The 17,840-nt window shown below is 46.8% G+C and overlaps 1 protein-coding gene across 1 annotated transcript in view; it reads left to right on the forward strand.

Annotated features, from left to right (window-relative positions):
* Window positions 1-7,094, forward strand: part of iqsec2b (IQ motif and Sec7 domain ArfGEF 2b) — a 104,546-nt gene extending 97,452 nt beyond the window's left edge. The window contains 3 exon segments of the mRNA XM_036531135.1: window positions 4,844-4,893; window positions 5,836-6,855; window positions 6,857-7,094. Of these exon segments, the coding sequence (XP_036387028.1) occupies window positions 4,844-4,893; window positions 5,836-6,855; window positions 6,857-7,054 (1,268 nt within the window). The 3' untranslated portion in view covers window positions 7,055-7,094.
* The last annotated feature ends 10,746 nt before the right edge of the window (window positions 7,095-17,840 follow it).

A 17,840-nucleotide genomic window follows, 5' to 3' on the forward strand; every position in this document is an offset into this window, starting at 1 on the left:
GTTTAAAGGTCGCGGCTGGTCGCGGCGCATGCGTCACGCGAGGCACGCACCGCATGAGAGAACAGCTCCTGCTTCTTGCCAGTGGGCGAAGGAGAGGAGCAACCGCAGGGCTGAGTCACTGCGGTGCTGGTTACATCAGCGCAGCTCCAGGTGCACAGCCTGCCGTCCCCGCCCTGAGACCGCGAGCAGGAACAGGCTGCGCTGAGCTACGCGGCCGCTCAGGGAACCGTATCATTACAGCGGGCCTCTGCTAAGTGGGAGAGTGAGCCAGTCAGTCACAAATGTATGAAAGATAACGTTTTACTGAGGCCAGCGTTGAGTGTAGCCATTAAATTTTGGCACTGTTTGTTGACTGTCTTTCTCTTTGCTGACCAGCTGTAAATACGTATTACATTCTAAACTAGTGCTCCGGTGGCATCCAGCTGCCGAGTTCTTAGGCTCTTCGGTGGCTCGGGTGAGAGTAAGCTGGAAAGGGGGAAGGTCTCGAGGCTACGCCTCTCGCCGCGTTTCGCGCCAGCCTCAGATCAGGCCCTCGCGACTCCAGGTCTGGAGCGGGAACTCAGAGCTGAGCTTTATTTAGTCTCAGATGGGAGACTGCCGCCTGTCAGGACGCACTTGCGCAGGCAGGAGAGCGGAGCGTGACGCCGTGTTAAAGCCCGCCGAGGTGAGACAGCTGTTCCTCGGGAAAACGTGCTAGACTTAATTATGAGAACGGAGGGTGAGGATCTGAGATCAAGCGCGGCCATGCAGATAGGCTCCGAGGCCAGTGCTAGCTCGTGCTTGCCTACCTCGCGCGCAGTTTAGAGGAACGGGACTTGCTGAATCCTTCACCGCAGGAGACCACAAGCACCGCGCTTGACCCGAGCAGCAGAAACGCCAAAATAAAGCTTTAACTGTGGGAAGACGAAGGTGGGGAGCAGCACAGTAGTGCTGCAGTGCTGTTCCGCCGACGAGACGGAATCGTCGATCTCACGCGTATTGAATCCCATCGGGGGTTGTTTGGCCGACCCCCTTTTCCTCCAGAGCTGGTATGGATCCGCATTTTCCTGAAAGTAACGGACCCCAGGACGATTGGACGCAATAGCTTTTTCGCCGTGCCAGTGACATTTAGCCGCCTTCGAAAGGCCTCGCGCTGAACCGCGGAGCGAGAGGCCACTCGCAGCGCAGCTCAGAAAACAGACCGGTGGGGGAGTTTCTGGGGTGAGGGCTGAAAGTGAAGCCCCGGCTTTGTTGAAGTACGCAGTCAAAGCCCTTTGACTGCGTGCTCGCGTGAATGTGAAGCCACATTCTTCATACTGGCTGTGTTCAATGCAAAGCAGCTGTGGAGAGGCAACACAGGGGGACTAGCTTTGTGTTTAAAGTTTATTTCTTCACACATGCACTTCCATCTCATCAAGATTGTGAGGTTGCTCTTTTTCCACACTAAAATGTAATGCGGATCCTCTGCCTTTCATGAGTGGTTTTACAAAGTTATTATAACACTAAGCCTTAAAAGAAGGGTTGAATAGAAGGCCACAGGGATTATTGGCTGGCTCGCTAGCTCATCCATTAAGCCTGCTACCAAAAATCATCAGTGATTGGCATTTGCTGCCAAGGGCATCTGCAGTGGCTCCCAGCAGACTCTAAAATTTAGTTATTATAAGTAATTTAGTTAATTAGGAATATGTCTCATAATGTATATCCCCCCTCAGCTCCATCTTCAGAATAGCTCAATTTCATTCTTACAACGGCAGCAATAAAAGAAAATGTGGAAATGCAAGATTTATCCGTAAAACGCCACAGAAAGGTGATAAAACGCAGGCGTCTGATTGGAGTGGGGGACCTTCACGACGTGCACGGATCTAAACTTGCGTCGCGGTCTTCGCGCAACTGCGTGGCGCGGCCCGACGGGTATCGCTCCCCCCAGGTCGTGTATTTTAGGTTTTGACAAGGCCTCTATTTTTTGTGCATTACTCATTCCAAACATCCATTATTCAGGAGACCTGGAGTAATTGTCCTAAGTGGTTTTCATCTGGGTTTTACACTGTTGACTCTGACATTCTGCTGAGATTACATGGACAATTACCTCCGCCGCGGAGGCAGCCGAAAAAGCCTGTTGGTGCGACTGTAGCATTCACGCAAACAAAGCAGGTAATCTGATCCCTGATGCCTTAAACGCCTCGCGCCGTGAGACAGAATGATATATTCATGTTGGCCGGCTGCAGTTTCCCCCGGCAGTCCCTGCGCATCTTTGGGTTTTGATAATGCCCACCTGTCATATCCTTGTATTGAAATATGATAACCCTGTCATATCCTTGGAATACAATATCTGTAGTGCACACTCGTGATGCATAAATACAAATACTCTTATTTAGACACTTATTTAGACGATGCTCAGGTGTTTGCAGGCTGCTTTTACATCTTCTTCGAATGATATTTAACTTTTACTTACATTCGAGCGAGTTACTACCAGGCAGGGCAAAATAAAACTGGCCTCTTGTCTCCCATTCCTCTGTGTGTGCGTTGCAGCCAGTTCTCACCTCTTTTTCTCCGGACTGCTAGAACCAATGAGGTCATTTATTGATTCATTTCATTTGGTTATTAATTTTACAGGCACGGAACAATCAGAGCAGCACAGCGCAGAAGCCAGCACCAGATGCATAAGCATTTACAGCCTGGGCTAATTTCTCACACCTGTTAAATAAAACTCGAATATATGTGTACAGACCCGCGCGGTGCATGTAATTACTAATGTTGTGTCGCCATCTGCTGTCAGTTGGGTGAACTACAGCAAATATTCAGGGGCGGGATCTGTGCTTACACCTCGGCACAGTCTGCAGTAGGAGTGGGACTGTTTGCGTGGAGGTCACTTATGGGATCACACACACCGCCTTTCGGGACAGGTTACTGCTCCTCTGTGATTCCAGTGGTTGCCACTGCTTTCTGGTCGTCACACACAGCACAGGCACGTACATTTTTGCTCTCAGCATCTTATTCAACTGCTGAAAATGAGAGCAAATGATGTGCAAAACATGTGCAAGTTCAGCATGGATGAAAGCTGTCTGATATTTGATCAGGCATTTAATGTACAGCTATTCCATTGTTAGTTGGTTTTGGCTTCTGGCTCTATGAGAGTAACAAACTGTATGCTCATGCACCTTTAGCTGTGCACACTTATCATCTTCTTATCAACTTCTTATCAACTTATCGAAACTATATTTTCTAAATCTCTGGTATTTCAAATATGTACTGTTTACATGTAATCGTGGATCTGCGTGTGCTAAATCGATGTTAAATTTGGATTGCGGAAAATGATGACATCTAGTGGTTGAGCACGCTCATTAGAACAAAGGTGTTGCTGCATTGAATCCTGACCCAGTTTAACTTGGCAGCCGTTTTCATCATTTTCATTGTTTTTTAAAAAGTCATTGATATGTAATTGGCCAATGAAATGTTTTTAGCAGATTTTTGAATACCTTTTAAAAAAATATTTAGAACACTTCATTGTCAACAGAGTCAATCCATGTCTTCATACCTTTATAAAATCACTATTAATCGCTTAAGAGCTCTTAATAGTTTTCTCTTAATTAGCGCTTCACTGTTTGGATCCTGCTACTTAAATCAGTTTTTAAAATTCCACCACTGATACTCCCTGCTGTTATTATATAAACTAAAGCGTGGCTCTTATATTTAAAGTAGAGAAACTGACCCAGAAGGAGGGCATATCAAACAAAACCAAATAACAAAGTTTCCATTTATTAGTCATTTTATTTAAAAATATTTTATGAGACAGGATTTGAATTACTTGGGTTAGTTTATTTCACACATGAAATTGAATCAGTGATTCTTTTTACAGTTTTGAAGCTACATATGCTATTTTCAGACAAACATGTACCTGTACTGTACAAAGGACTGTATTCATCGTAGATTGCTTTTTTATATTTTGTGTTTACTGCTTTTTAAGTTACATGCGTACTCTTCCATTGCCTTACAGCAAAGGTAGCATGTGACATCGAATATTGTAATGTTTGGTGCAAAGCAGAATTGTGTGAAACACAACAGAGGAGTATAAAATCCAGTCTCTTTTGTCAGAATGTTTGTTTTAAAAGAAAGTCTGTCTTGCCCTTTTGCATTACAAGTATATATTACAAATGAAGTCAATGTCTGCAGGAAGGAAATACAGTATAAGTTAGTCATTGTAATTATATTATTATATTATTCATTGCGTTTATAAGGATTATTTTTTGGGATTCTTAGATCATCTGTCACATTTTCAAATGCATAACTCACAAAAGGCCATTCCACAGGCCTGCTCCCCCACAATCCAAGCAGAGTGGGCAGGCATCAGATTATTCTCAATTAGGCTCACAATTAGATCAATCAGACACTTTTGCTCATTCTGAGGGGGTGTATAGGCTCTGATCATCATAGCCCTGGCCCCGACTGACCTCACTCTCAGAATATGCGGGGATCTGTAACTCTGAACCTCTGAATGGGTGCAGCCGGTTGAGAAATGACCGAACAGGGAGCACTAAAAATAGATTCAATTATGTATGCATGATCGTGGTGGAAATTTTAGGGAGGCCAAGTCCATTTTTCACTTTGCAATCTTTATTTTTACCCCATATATAAACTTATGAACAGACCCGATGTTGTTGGGAAAATTATGAAAATTGCGTGTGTGCACGCACGTCTGTGTGTGTGTGCACGAGCGTGTATTTGCACAGGCAAGTGTGTGTCTGTGCCATGTTTCGTGTCTGTCTGTCTGTGTGAGAGACAGCTTGCACACAAATGCAATGCACTGCGGGACAGTCCAGGGTGATGTCCCCTCTCTCCTAACCTGGCTCTTCCTGGTTGGGTGCAGGGAAACGAGGTCGCAGAAACAGCGTGGGGTCCCTGGACAGTACCATTGAAGTAAGTTCAGGTGGACAAGGGGGTGCCCATCCCCTACCCCCCCCCCAAGATCCCACATAAATGGAATATTCCCCGCATGCTCCATTACCGTTCGAAGAGTGCAGTGGTCCTGCATGTCTGTGTCCTCACCTTTGTGTTGGCGTCACTTTCTGTGTGGTTGCACTGGAGTCTGGACGGAACGTTCATTCATGGATGTTTTTTGTTTTTTTCTCATCAGAGCATTTGCCACACAGGAGTGCAGTGATAATAACGAATGAGTCATCCTGTTAACTGCTGTCTGGGAAAGAGTGTGACCAACAAACCGGAGATAACATTTTACTTTTCCAAAACTTATCTCTGATACATCATTAGGTGACTGAACATAGCAAAAATCAGTCTTTCTGCGTAGCGTAAATGTTACGACTGACAGAAGTTAGATTCATTTTAATGGGTAGATGTACACAATGTCAGTATATGTTACACAGGTGCCCTGTTGTGTAGTCCTGTAGCCCGAAACTGTTGAGGAACTGAAAGATAGCATAGCAATAACCACAGTTTAACAATACAGTTACTTCAAGGTAATGTAAATGAAGTAACACAGAGTGGCTCACTCCTAGCAGGCAGGGTGATCGTAGAAGAGATGCTGAACACATACATGGACTCACTGTTTTCCCCATGCATTTGACTGAATTGATCTAATTTTTCAGTGCCCCCTTTGTAGACTCCTGTTTTACTTTTCGTTTTGAGTCTTAATACTCGTTTTCTCCGTGCTGTTGCGTTTCCTTTTTTCGTTTTGACTGGTCTTTTGTTTGCAGTCGTGTTTTGTTTTGTTTTGTTCATCCAGTGTGCCTGTTGTTGTTTGCGGTTCACTGTAATAGTAATGGTATCTGTCCGTTAACCCTTTCCTCTTTCTCTGCTCTGTCCTCCTCCCCCCCCCCCCCTTCCCCCCACACCGTTTCCCAGGGATCCATCATTAGCAGCCCGAGGCCCCACCAGCGGCTCCCGATGGCCGGGGTGGTGCCCGGCTGCTACGGCTTAGAAGATTACCGGCCTCACCGCCCCATCCTGAGCCCCGGAGTGGGGGTGGGGGGTGGGCCGGGGCAACAACACAGCGCTGCTGGGACAGTCGGAGTGGGCGGGGGTGGGGGAGTCTCCAGCAGCGGCGAGAGGGGTGGGATGGGGAGCGGGAGCGGGAGTGGGGGGAGCGGCAGTGGCTCCTTCCTGGGCTCTCTCTTCGGCAGCAAACGCTCCAAGCCCCCGGGACCTATTATCCCCCCGGGGCCACACTACCCCGCCCCTGTGCCCCCACCCACCACGGGAGGCCCGCCCCCACACTCCCCTTCCTCTCTGTGCCAGTCAGAAGGAGGGGGACCGTCCAAGATCCAGGCCCTGCACGCCCAGTACTGCCACACCAGTGGCGGGCAGCCGCCGCCTCCGTACCACCACCACCATCGCTACCACGTGCAGACCGTGCCCCCCCCCAGCCAGCCGTCTTCCGCGCCGGCCCCCACCCACCACACCCTGCAGCGCGGCTCGCTGCCCAAGCGGCCGCCTCCCGCTCCCTCCCACGCCCAGCTGCAGCAGATGTCCCAGCTGCAGCAGCTTTCCCAGCATGGTATGCAGGGTCGCTATGCCAACATGGGTATGGGCTGCCCGCCTCCCCCCCTTTCTCCTCTCTCCCCGCACTCTCCGCTCCCGCAGTACACGCTGTACCACGCGCAGCCCACACACTCCGCCAAGGTGAGCGTCGGCGGTGGCAAGCTGCCGCTGACGCTGGCGCACTCCCACCCTCACGCACACTCCCACCCTCACTCGCACACGCACCCCGGCCACGCCCACAGCCCGCACCCTTCCTCCGCCCATCAGCCTCACTTCGTCTTCGCCGCGACGCCCCAGCCTCCCTCCGCTTCCGTCACTGCCCGCCACCTGCCCCAGGGCGCCCAGTATCTGCCCCAGTACCCTCCTCTGTCCTCTATCCCCCCTCCCCCCCCCCCACTCCCCTTTACCCCCCCCTTCCTCCCCCCTTACCCCTCTTACGCCTCTCTCCCCACACCCCCCCCAGCACCCAGGTCAGCCGCAGCAGGCGGGGCAGCAGGGGGGACAGGGGGGCGGACCCGGGAGCACCGGCACGGCGGGCAGCTCCAAGTCCAAGCCTATCAACCGAATCAGTACTGTGGTCTGAGAGGAATGTGGGGGTGGGGCCGCCGGGGCCGGGGGGCGGCGCGGGGAGCCCGGGGGGCGGTGGCAAGGGCGGAGCGAGGGGGTGGGGTCAGGCACAGGGAGCTGGCTCAGGCGGGCCGTGGGCCCGGCGGAGGCGGCGGCAGCGGCAGGAAGAAGCGCAGCTTGCTCAGGCTCTGCTACTTTCACATTCGCTTCCCGCACGTCTAGAGCGCCGGGCGGGACCTCATCCACGCACACACACACACACACACACACACACACACACCACCCCCTCAGAGTGACACTTTATATCTCGCAAGCACCGTATGTACTGCAGATAGGCTGGAATCACGCTCTTCATACACACGTTCGGCAAACAAACACAGAAACTGACATTTACCTTAAAAAGGTTATGGAGGCAGGCAGCGTAGGTCAGACAGGGGCGAAGGGAAAGGCTGAAGGCTTTGGTCTAATGGACAGCTCAGTCTCCTGCAAGGCTGCCAAATGAGGTGCCAGCATGTAGGACACAGAGGAATGGACAGGCATATGTGTCCTGCTTCTCAGAGCTAAGGCAAGGAAACACCGACCTCAGAAGAGACAGTTGAGAACCAAGTGAAAAATAAGCAAGAATCATAATCCCTTGAGCCTCCACATGTATCACTGATTCGTGATTCTGATGTAGATGGCAGATTACCGGTTTCTACAAGTGAGGGAAGGTGGAAAACAGGCAGGAAGGCACACGATGAAGAAGCACACACACACACACACACACACAACCACACACACACACACACACAGGTCACATGAACACACATGGAAGCACTCCATCTGTAGCCATACAGTTGATGCTGCCGGTACTTTGGGGGAGGGAGCATCAACACGGCTAGCATTTCTTTTTTATGTGTACACTGGAAGACGATGGACTCTGTGGTTACCGGAGGGGCGACGGACGCCAGTCGGAGCGTCGGAGAGTCTTTAAAGTGGGATTTCTATGCGCCTGGGAAAGGAATGAACTCTTTCATTTCGGATGGGACAGACCAACTGCAAAGGCGACATACGTCACCTGGGCGGAACGAGCACACCTGCCCTTTCAGAGGGGAATGGTGAATATGGTAACTCTTTGTCTTAGAGGGTCACTGGATGTCCTTTTCCACAGCAATAAACCTCATAGTTCCTCTCTGAAACACAACAAATCATAATTACGTTTTTGCTGAAATTTAGACGGATTTCACATAGAACCAAGATTGGCTGGCATTGCTCATACTATTCATGTATGTGGTTAAGGGAAGTTTCCAACCTTTGCTACCTGAATCATTCTTTGATTCAGAGTCCCTGACTCCCTAACGCAGAAATGTACCCTTAATTAGACCCTTAATTAGGCCGAATGCAGATTTCACATTCAGGACAGTCCAGTGATAAAGACTAAGGTTGGATGGTGAGCAGAACACGGTGTGTTCTCATGTACTACCTGTTCACCTGACTGTGGGTTATAGCCTCACCTGGTAGAATGCTAAGGAGCCACACTTCACTAGACTGAGCACAGCGTGCCATCCTATTAGACAGTTATAATGCAGTTTTCCCACACTCTGGTTCTGTCAGTATTCACCGCTTTCTCCAGGGAGCACTCTACACACGGCGAGCTCCCAGTGACTAAAAACTGGACTCTGCTGGGTTTGTTGTGTTTTGACTAGCAAGGGGGTGTCGAAGTTTTACTTCAGATGACTAAACATTCCATATAGCCTGCCTCACGTCCTCTGCCTCTCCCTCTCCCTCTCTCCCTCTTACTTTGTCCCTCTTCTATTCCTCCCTCTATCTTTTCACCCGTCACGCACAGGTACAGTGACGCAAGGTTAGGGCATTAGCGTTAGCCACTGAAAGGGACTGTGCGGTGAACACGTGTAGTCTACGCCGCCACAGTGATCGCTAGGAGGCGGAGAGGCAGGCCCACGTTAGCCGCGAGGGACCAAGAGAAGGACAGACGACACGGGGAAATCTCTTAGTTGGTCTGTCAGGATTGATATCCATTCCTTTCAAGGGTTTTTACATTATTACTACTACTAATATTTTTTGGAAACTTGAGTCTATTTTTGCTGGTATATCAGTGTTTCATTGAGAATTCTTATTACTGTATGTATATTGACAAATATTTCTTCTGTTCTTAACGATTGTCAACCGGTAAAGAATTATACAGCGTTAGAAATGTTAGAGATACTCTTTGTATTGGCCCTCTCATTCTTTGATTAGAAATCAGAGCCTGAGACAGTGTGGTTGAGGTGTGAATTGTTTGGGTTATGATGATGAAAATGATTACTACTATTATTATTATTAATATTAATATTATTATTATTAATTGTTGGAACTGTTATTGATATTTATTCATTGTTTCTAGCGATGTTCTGTACTGTTTTGCCCTTTTTTATATTGTCTTTATTGAGGTAACAGGTGTTTTGTGTGTGTGTGTGTGTGTGTGTGTGGGCACAGGTGTATGACTAAAATTAGCGTAGTCATAATTATTATTGTAAAAGGGATATTTAGTAAAAGGAAGCAGTGTTAAGTAACATACAGCGTTCGGCCGTTACGAGTTCCAGCTGGTCCAGCACTGAGGGACATTGCGCGCACACACTCACACGCACCTGATTACTCAGCCTGTTTTTTTTTGTTTTTTTAATTTCTTCTTCTTTTTGGTCTGTTTTGGTTCTGTTTTGGCAGCATCGCCGCGCCCGGACGCGGCTGTTAGATGCAGTTTTGTGGTTTTGCACACAATCAGGACACTGAGGGTTTCAGTGCCTCGTTGAACCCTCCCCCCCCCCATCCTCAAACCCTGCCCCCCCTCCCCAACCCTCCTCCCTCGTCTCCGGCGCCTTCTCGGGACTCCGCCGTCGAATTTGCCGTGGAGCGGACGGGCCGAGGCGCTGGCCGTGTCACTTTGCATACCGTGCTCTTTATTGCTCGAACGGAAAGCGTTGCAGGAATTGGGCGGCAGACTCGAACAGCTCTGCTGTGCTTTCGAGCGGGCCGCTGTGTAAACGCCCCCATGTCGGAAGTAGACTAGGATGTACATCCCCCATACAAAATGTGGGTTCTCCTGTCTCACTGTCTCATATTTTTTGTTACCCACTCTGGGCCCCTACCATCTTCTGCTCTTTCCCTTCCTCCTCTGCTCATCTCGGGGTGGGGGGTGTAGATTATCAGGTCAGGAAGGGGAGTGGCATCAGCCAGCATTGTCACCTGAAGGCCGGACTTGGGAGGGACTTTTCTCCTCCCAAAAATCTGAATCGGGTATCATTAATGGGACGAGGAGAGAACGGGTGACGAGAGAAACCAGGGGGAAGGAGGACGAAAGAGACGGGAGACAGGGGAAAAAAGGTGATGGAGCAGAGACCGGGGAGGGAGAGGAGAGGGGCATTGGGGTGCCAGTAGCTTCGAGGTGTGTGTATTGGCTATTTCCTCACTGACCGTAATGAGAATTGTCAGTGTCTTCCCTTTGTGATCCCTGTTGCATGAGTATCTGCACTTACTGAATGAAGCGTATAGACCTGAATGTACATATTATATAATACAAATACTTAATATTGACTATGGAATGGACCGTACCATGTCTCTGTAGTTCAGGTGTGTGCGCGTGTGGGTGAGGGAGGGGGGGAGGGGGGGAGGGCACTTGGCCAAATGAATATTTAATTGTTTTTATTTGGGTTGGAGGGTTGGAGAATGAATTGTACTCGTACAAGTGCGTGTGTGTGTGTGTCAGAGCAGTTATTAATATTATTGTAAAAATACAAGAAATATAAGGAATTTTATTTGTGTATATACAAAGTTTCAATTGAACAAATACAGAGAAATGAAATGTGAATATTTATTGCTTCTGATATTATAAAAATGTCCTTGCGGTGGAAAAGACTGTGGCTTTGTTTTTTTTTTTTTCTTAAATATTTCACTGTGTTCATGATTGCATATTTCATATATTCATCTATTAATAATATTTATTCCATATATTCACAGTAGCTGGCGTGCATGCATACTGCAGAACTGTATAGTGCTGTATCTCAGTAAAGTCCAGCATTCAGTCTGAAAGCTGTCTTGCCTTGGTAAGTGCAGGATTACAGTTGAAGCTACAGTATATGATTCTAGCAATAGGGTAAAGGGACCGATTGCTTGGAAGTAATTCTTCCTGCACTGTACCCATAAGAGAAATGCACTGTCTCCCAAAAATCCCAAAAAACTGAGATATGTTTGAAATATGTCAGGTGAAAACATTTCTTCTATACACTAATGCAACCACTAATTTGAGAATCCAAAGATAGCACTGGCTAAGCTAATCAAGTAGCATGAACTTTATGCCGTTAGTATACAGCCTAGCATTTATAGTGGAGATATGCTAGTCCATTTTTTATGTATCAATTTGAGTTTGACCTACAGAGTTGTACATGTAGTTTTGAAGTGAAACGTTAAAGAAATCACAACAAATGTCTTCCCAAACATAGGGCAAATAGATGGCTACTAGGATTTTTAATAAAATAACCATGGACTGTCTGTTCCTCCTCTAAAATAGGTTTCATTTACTGAAGCACAACGAGCTAGTTCTCAATGTACATTACCTTCACAGCCTACCAGAAAAATACAATATGATATGATTATACATTATACGTATGTATGTTTCAGTCCCTTAGACAAATACATGAAACCATACAATGACTCGCAACAGCTTTGCATTTTATCAACAATGGCAGGATTCGATCTGCACTGAAGGCCGTCTCCCACAGTGTATGACAGCACCTCCCCATAAGGATACATCTGCTGTTATATTGGCATATGAACAGCTTTTTGCTGGCTTCACACTCGCAGGCAGCGAGGATCAGGGGTGAATGTGGCATCATTTCCTTCTTCCCCTTCCTCCTCGCAACCCAGCAGCAGTACTCTGACGTGGCCTTCTGCTTCTTCCCTGATGTCGACATCTTCGAGGCGGAGAAGTACCGGTGCCTACACTCATGTGGCCAAAGATGAGAGACGCTGAGCGCCTCCGGGGGGACCTCTCTGATCTGCTGCTCGGTGTAATGGTCATCCTCTGACCATTCCTTAATCTGACCCCAATGGTGTTTCAGCATTCTCCTCCTCCGCTCAGACTCTTTTTGGATAGACTCTACAGACAGGGAGTCACATGACAGCTGGAGATTATGACAGAGGAATTTGTGTCAACTTAATCCCATTTTTAGACCTTACCTCGTACAATTGTATGTATGCAGATGATGTAATACATACACACACACACACACACACACATACGTACATATTCTCTATATATGTGTTTATACACCCAGTGACCACTTTATTAGGTACACCTGTATACCTGCTCATTGATGTAAATATCTAATCAGCCAATCATCTGGCAGCAACTCAATGCATAAAATCACAAAGACATAGTGAAGAGGTTCAGCTGCTGTTCAGACCAAGCATCAGAATGGGTAGGAAATCTGATTTAAGTGACTTTGGCCGTGATATGATTGTTGGTGCCAGGGTGGTTTGAGTATCTCAGAAACTGCTAATCTCCTGGGATTTTCATGCACAACAGTGTCTAGAGTGTATAGAGAATGGTGCGAAAAACAAAAAACATCCAGTTCTGTGACTGAAAACGCCTTGTTAATGACAGAGGTCAGGAGAATGGCCAGACTGGTTCAAGCTGACAGGCTACAGTAATCCAAATAACCACACGTTACAAGAGTGCTATGCAGAAAAGCATTTCTGAACATACACCACATCAAACATTGAGGTGGATGGGCTACAGCAGCAGAAGACCCCTCCGGGTACCACTCCTGTCAGCTAAGAACAGGAAACTGAGGCTACAGTGGGCACTGGCTCACCAAAACTGGACAGCAGACGATTGGAAAAACATTGCCTGGTCTGAAGATTCTCGATTTCTGCTGGAACATGAAGACGGTAGGGTCAGAATTTGGCGTAAACAACATGAATCCATGGATCCATCCTGCCTTGTGTCAACAGTTCAGGCTGGAGATGGTGGTGTAATGGTGTGCGGAACATTTTCTTGGCACACATTAGGCACCTTAATACCAATTGAGCATCATTTAAATGCCACAGCCTATCTGAGTATTGTTGCTGACCATGTGCATCCCTTTATGACCAAGGTCTACCCATCTTCCATCTGGCTACTTCCAGCAGGATAACACGTCATGCCACAAAGCACACGTCATCCCAGACTGGGTCCAGGAACATGACAACGAGTTCAGTGTACTCCAATGGCCTCCACAGTCACCGGATCTCAATCCAATAGAGCACCTTTGAGATGTGGTGGAACAGGACATTCGCAGCATGAATGTGCAGCCGACAAATCTGCAGAAACTGCGTGAAGCTATCATGTTAACATGGAGCAGAATCTCTCAGGAATGTTTCCAGCACCTTGTTCAATCCATGCCGCAAAGAATTCAAACTAAATTTCTGTCACTGTGAAGTCCCCTGCTTCCATCCAGGTGCCTGTGAGCACTACATATATGAAGAAGGGGTGGCGAGGGAGCTCGGGCGTTATGTAAGGCCTGTGGTGCAACTGTGAAATTGCTGTAGAATGCCATTTGGCCAGCTGGGCTGATGGGGCCTATAGATTTTGTCCCATTAGCTCAGTCACAGGCACTGCTCGGCATCTACTTTGCACAGTTAAGATGATTCAGCACCGATGCATTTGTCCCCATTCACAACGCCGTGAAGCTAGAAATCCACTTCCATTCATATGCCCACAGCGAGCAGCCGTGGCGGCAGTGGCGGGGTGAGGTCCTGACAGCTCTTTCATCACTCCCATTGGAGCCTGTGACAAAGGCATTGTCTACCAGTCTGCATTCAACAAGCTATCTCTGGCTTCCAATGGACGGTGGAGGTTGATCGGACCGTCAAGAGGGTGTGTCTTCCTGACAAACCCAGCTAATTCTGTCTTGCTTAGACTTCAAGTGAGTACCTCCTTGCTTGTCTAGTTTTTATTCATTCAGTTCAGTGTAGGCAATTGGCTTGTGTCAGTTCTGTGGCTCTTTTGCAACCATTGACTTTTGACCTCTTTACTGTGTGTAATTTTCTCCCCTCCCTTTCTCACCGAAAACTTGGAATCAGCAGTCACCTATGTGAGCTGCATTAACTGCTGACTCCTCCCATACAAGTGCAGGAAGCACTGAAATAGTTCTTCAGTGTGCTTATCAGTGAGCGAATGGTTATTGTGCACACTATAAGCCACAGCGCACACTACAGGAGAGCTGGCGCCAATTGGAGGACTGTTGACAACCAAGTAGCTCAGTAACTGGTCCAGTCACTAGGGGGCGCTGATCTTGTGTTGAAAAGAGATGAACCTGATTAGGGAACCGCTGTGCACTCCCAGACACAGCAGTCTAATGACAGCTCAGACTCAGACCAATAATGTCTGGGCTATAGAGCTCAGTTTGCTGTGCATATTTTTGTGCTTTTTTGGGGGGGCAGGGGGGTGTCTTGCCTTTTGGGTTACTGGCCACACCACTAGTAGCTTGTCCCTGTGTCCTAGCTTGGGTGAAGAGCGTGCAATCATAACTCACTGCTCTGCCCGAGCCACCATTCCTCCACTCCGCTACTGTATGTCAGCCAGCTCTTATTAAATCGCATCTGTTCTTTTGTCTCCAAGTTGCGCGATTCCCCTGGGAGGCGCTTTACATAGTTTCAGGCTTAAATAAGACGGTTTCGCTATCGCGGTGCTCAGGCAGCACTTCCTGACCCGCCGCAGCTGCACCCCTGCAGCTGCTCAGAACCCGTTGGTGCGGCGGCTTTTGCATTGCATGGGTGACGCCATGCGTGTCCAAGTTTGACCGCGCGAGAGTTCAGACCTTCCTGCTTAACGTGGGTGTGTCTGTGTATGTGTGTATGTGTGTGTGTGTGCATCTGCACACACAAGCATGTATGTGTCTGCATGTGTCTGCACACACACGCATGCATGTGTAAGTGTGCGCACCCGTGTGCATGCATTTGTTTGTGGGATTTTGTTTGCATGTGTAGGCATACATTAGTCTACATTTTTACAGCATTCAGATAGTCTCTCTTGGCCTATGTCGTAGTATTATATTGCACAAGGCCAAAGAGGGCCAAGTGGAAGCAGATGTCATTGTGACATTGTGGAATGACAAATTAAAGTGACTTTGTTTGTGCATGCCTTCTATGGATAAACAGTGAAGCAAAGGTTAGGCTGAGCTGTGTTACTTCAAGAAACCTCACACAAACTGATTACTCAGTTTCACCATTTGAGGAGGAAGTTTACTTCATGAATAACTGGACAGAGGGCATTACTGTGAGAAACTACAAAATTTGGTAGAAAGGTATAGAAAGTAAATTCAACAACTGCTAATGCTGTCATTTCACAGTTGTATTGCAATGAATGGCATATCCCTGACTGTGTGAAAACTAGCAGAATTTGCAGTGTTTTGGGAAATTGTAGATCTGTAGATGGAGACTTAAATTGGAGAAAATGCTCTGTACAGTGTGTAAGTGTAAGTGTGCATACTTACCAATGGGGAAATGCCATTCATCACAGTTTTGGTCTAGTTAATTACCTTAGATTACATGCTTGATTTCCCCAGAGAAGCAGGTATAAACACATATAAACATGCAAAAACAAACTTCCTGTCAAACCACAGTACAAAATACTGCTAATTATGTGTGATCTTATTTCTACCAGTGTACCTGAAATCTGAATGTGCCTAGCTAGCATTAGCAAAGTAGCAGCAGCAATCAATCAACATAAAACACCTGGGAGAGGGCAGGCAGAGGCACAGTCATTTAGCCTCCTCTGGTTTCCATGGTTCGTTAGGAGAGGTATAAATAGCACGTATGCACACGCCAAAATTTGCAAGCACCACTCCTTGGCTCATTATTAACAGCCACTGCATAGGGGTAGAGTAAATGGCAGATTAACTGGCCATTTTGGAATGCTTCGAATGGAAGGGATGATAGGGGTTTAGTCCTTCTGTGGTTCCTTCCATTATGTTTGAGGCTATGCTAAAGACATAAAGGATTTTTGGAGAGGTCAAGAGTGCAATTTGATTGCAAGTTGGTTGATCATTGTGACTCCTGATTTTTGGGCTGTGTCTTAAGTGTGTAAGGGAATGTTTCAGGTTGTAAGTGTCATATATGTGCTATGGAAGGCAAATGGCAAAAATCTGTGCATTGACTGCAAAAATAAAGGTTTTTAACTTTTTAAAATGGAAACCACATGATGTGAGTGCTGGCCATCTTTTTTTAAATTGTTTTACTGTCCTGCAGTGGGCCTGGTTTACCTGGGATCAGCTGTACCTGATGATTTAAAATGAAAAATGCAAAACACCATCTTGAAATGACCATGAATCAACAGGGAACACCCCTGCACCTGACTGTGGCCAGTAAGAATGAGGCTTAGTTTACAATCACATACATATGCAAATCGAACAGTTTTACAATGTTTATGTAACATTATCAGCATTCCTGATATAAATCACAATTCATGTATGAGTACCGCTGCATTGCAAGTAAAACTGGAATCAAGACTGTCCTTATTGCTAATTATCAATCTTCATATTGCTTCAGCCATATCATATGCCAACACACAGTAAGTAGATGTGGGGACTACACTGGAGGCTGACTGTCCTCGGGGGCTGAAAATGACTGCTGCATCAAAGCTGCATCAAATTTATACATGTAATTATTACACAGGAGGAATGTGTTTCACCCCAAGACATCTTTGATACCTGGCCATAGAAGAATTCCTGTTTCTACCAAAATTTGATTTATTTAAGCATTGCATTTGCCTGCTTGCACGTACAGAGTTGGTACCTCACACAGTTGTCTTGGGAACAGACATGTGACCATTCATACTAGCCATTACATAACATTCTTCCGGAGAAGCTGGAGACAGTAGTGGAGAGGTGATTCATCTGGAAGTGTAACAATGTCTGGGATACGTATCTGTGGCTTGTACTGTTGCAATGCTACTGTAAACAAGGAAGTGAACAGGAAGTTGCCTGACTTCCCCCATATCCTGCCTAGCATGGACCTTTGGCATCCCCAGGTCTTCAGATGTGCACTTCCAGTATTATACCAGTTAGCTTTAGAACAGGCAGCCTCCTTTTCAGTCACGCTGCAGCATCAGCTATAATAGTTGTAATCAGTAGTATTTTACATTTTAACAAATGAGATTCTTTCACAAGCTCCTTTTTTTATTACAGAAGGTCTGCCCACACACACACATGTATGCCTGCAGAAACTGAATGATGAAAATAGGAATGAAAACAATGGAATATTCATTTTCTTTTTAATGTGGAAATATTTCCCTTTGGCTCTTCTGTCTCTGTTAGCCCAAAACCTGGTTTTGCTCATGAATATTCAGAAGAGAGCACAATTATGTAATAGAAACAACAGTACTTTCCTGTCCACCCATGTGTCCCTCTTCTGTCTCTGAATTTTGTTAGTGCTCAACAGGGATATATCATGATGGATGCTACAGAATTGTGGTGTCATATTCTGTCAATATTGAACCAGGGCACTTGGAGGCCTGTGTTATATTTCTCCATTGCCTTTGTTCAGTCTCTGTATTTCCCCAGTAATCCAGAATCCATTAGTATGTAAAGAATAAATGTAACGCCTAACATTTATGTCCCACCTTTATTTAATAATCCACTGCCAAAAACCTTGGGGTAACTTTGGACAGCAATCTATCCTTCAAAGAGCATATTGCAGCCACGACCAGGATCTGCAGCTTCCTGTTATTCAACATCAGGAAGATCAGACCTTACCTCTCCGAATACACAGCCCAAGTGGTGATCCAG

This window comes from Megalops cyprinoides, chromosome 6, assembly GCF_013368585.1.
Source record: "Megalops cyprinoides isolate fMegCyp1 chromosome 6, fMegCyp1.pri, whole genome shotgun sequence".
Lineage (NCBI taxonomy): Eukaryota > Metazoa > Chordata > Actinopteri > Elopiformes > Megalopidae > Megalops > Megalops cyprinoides.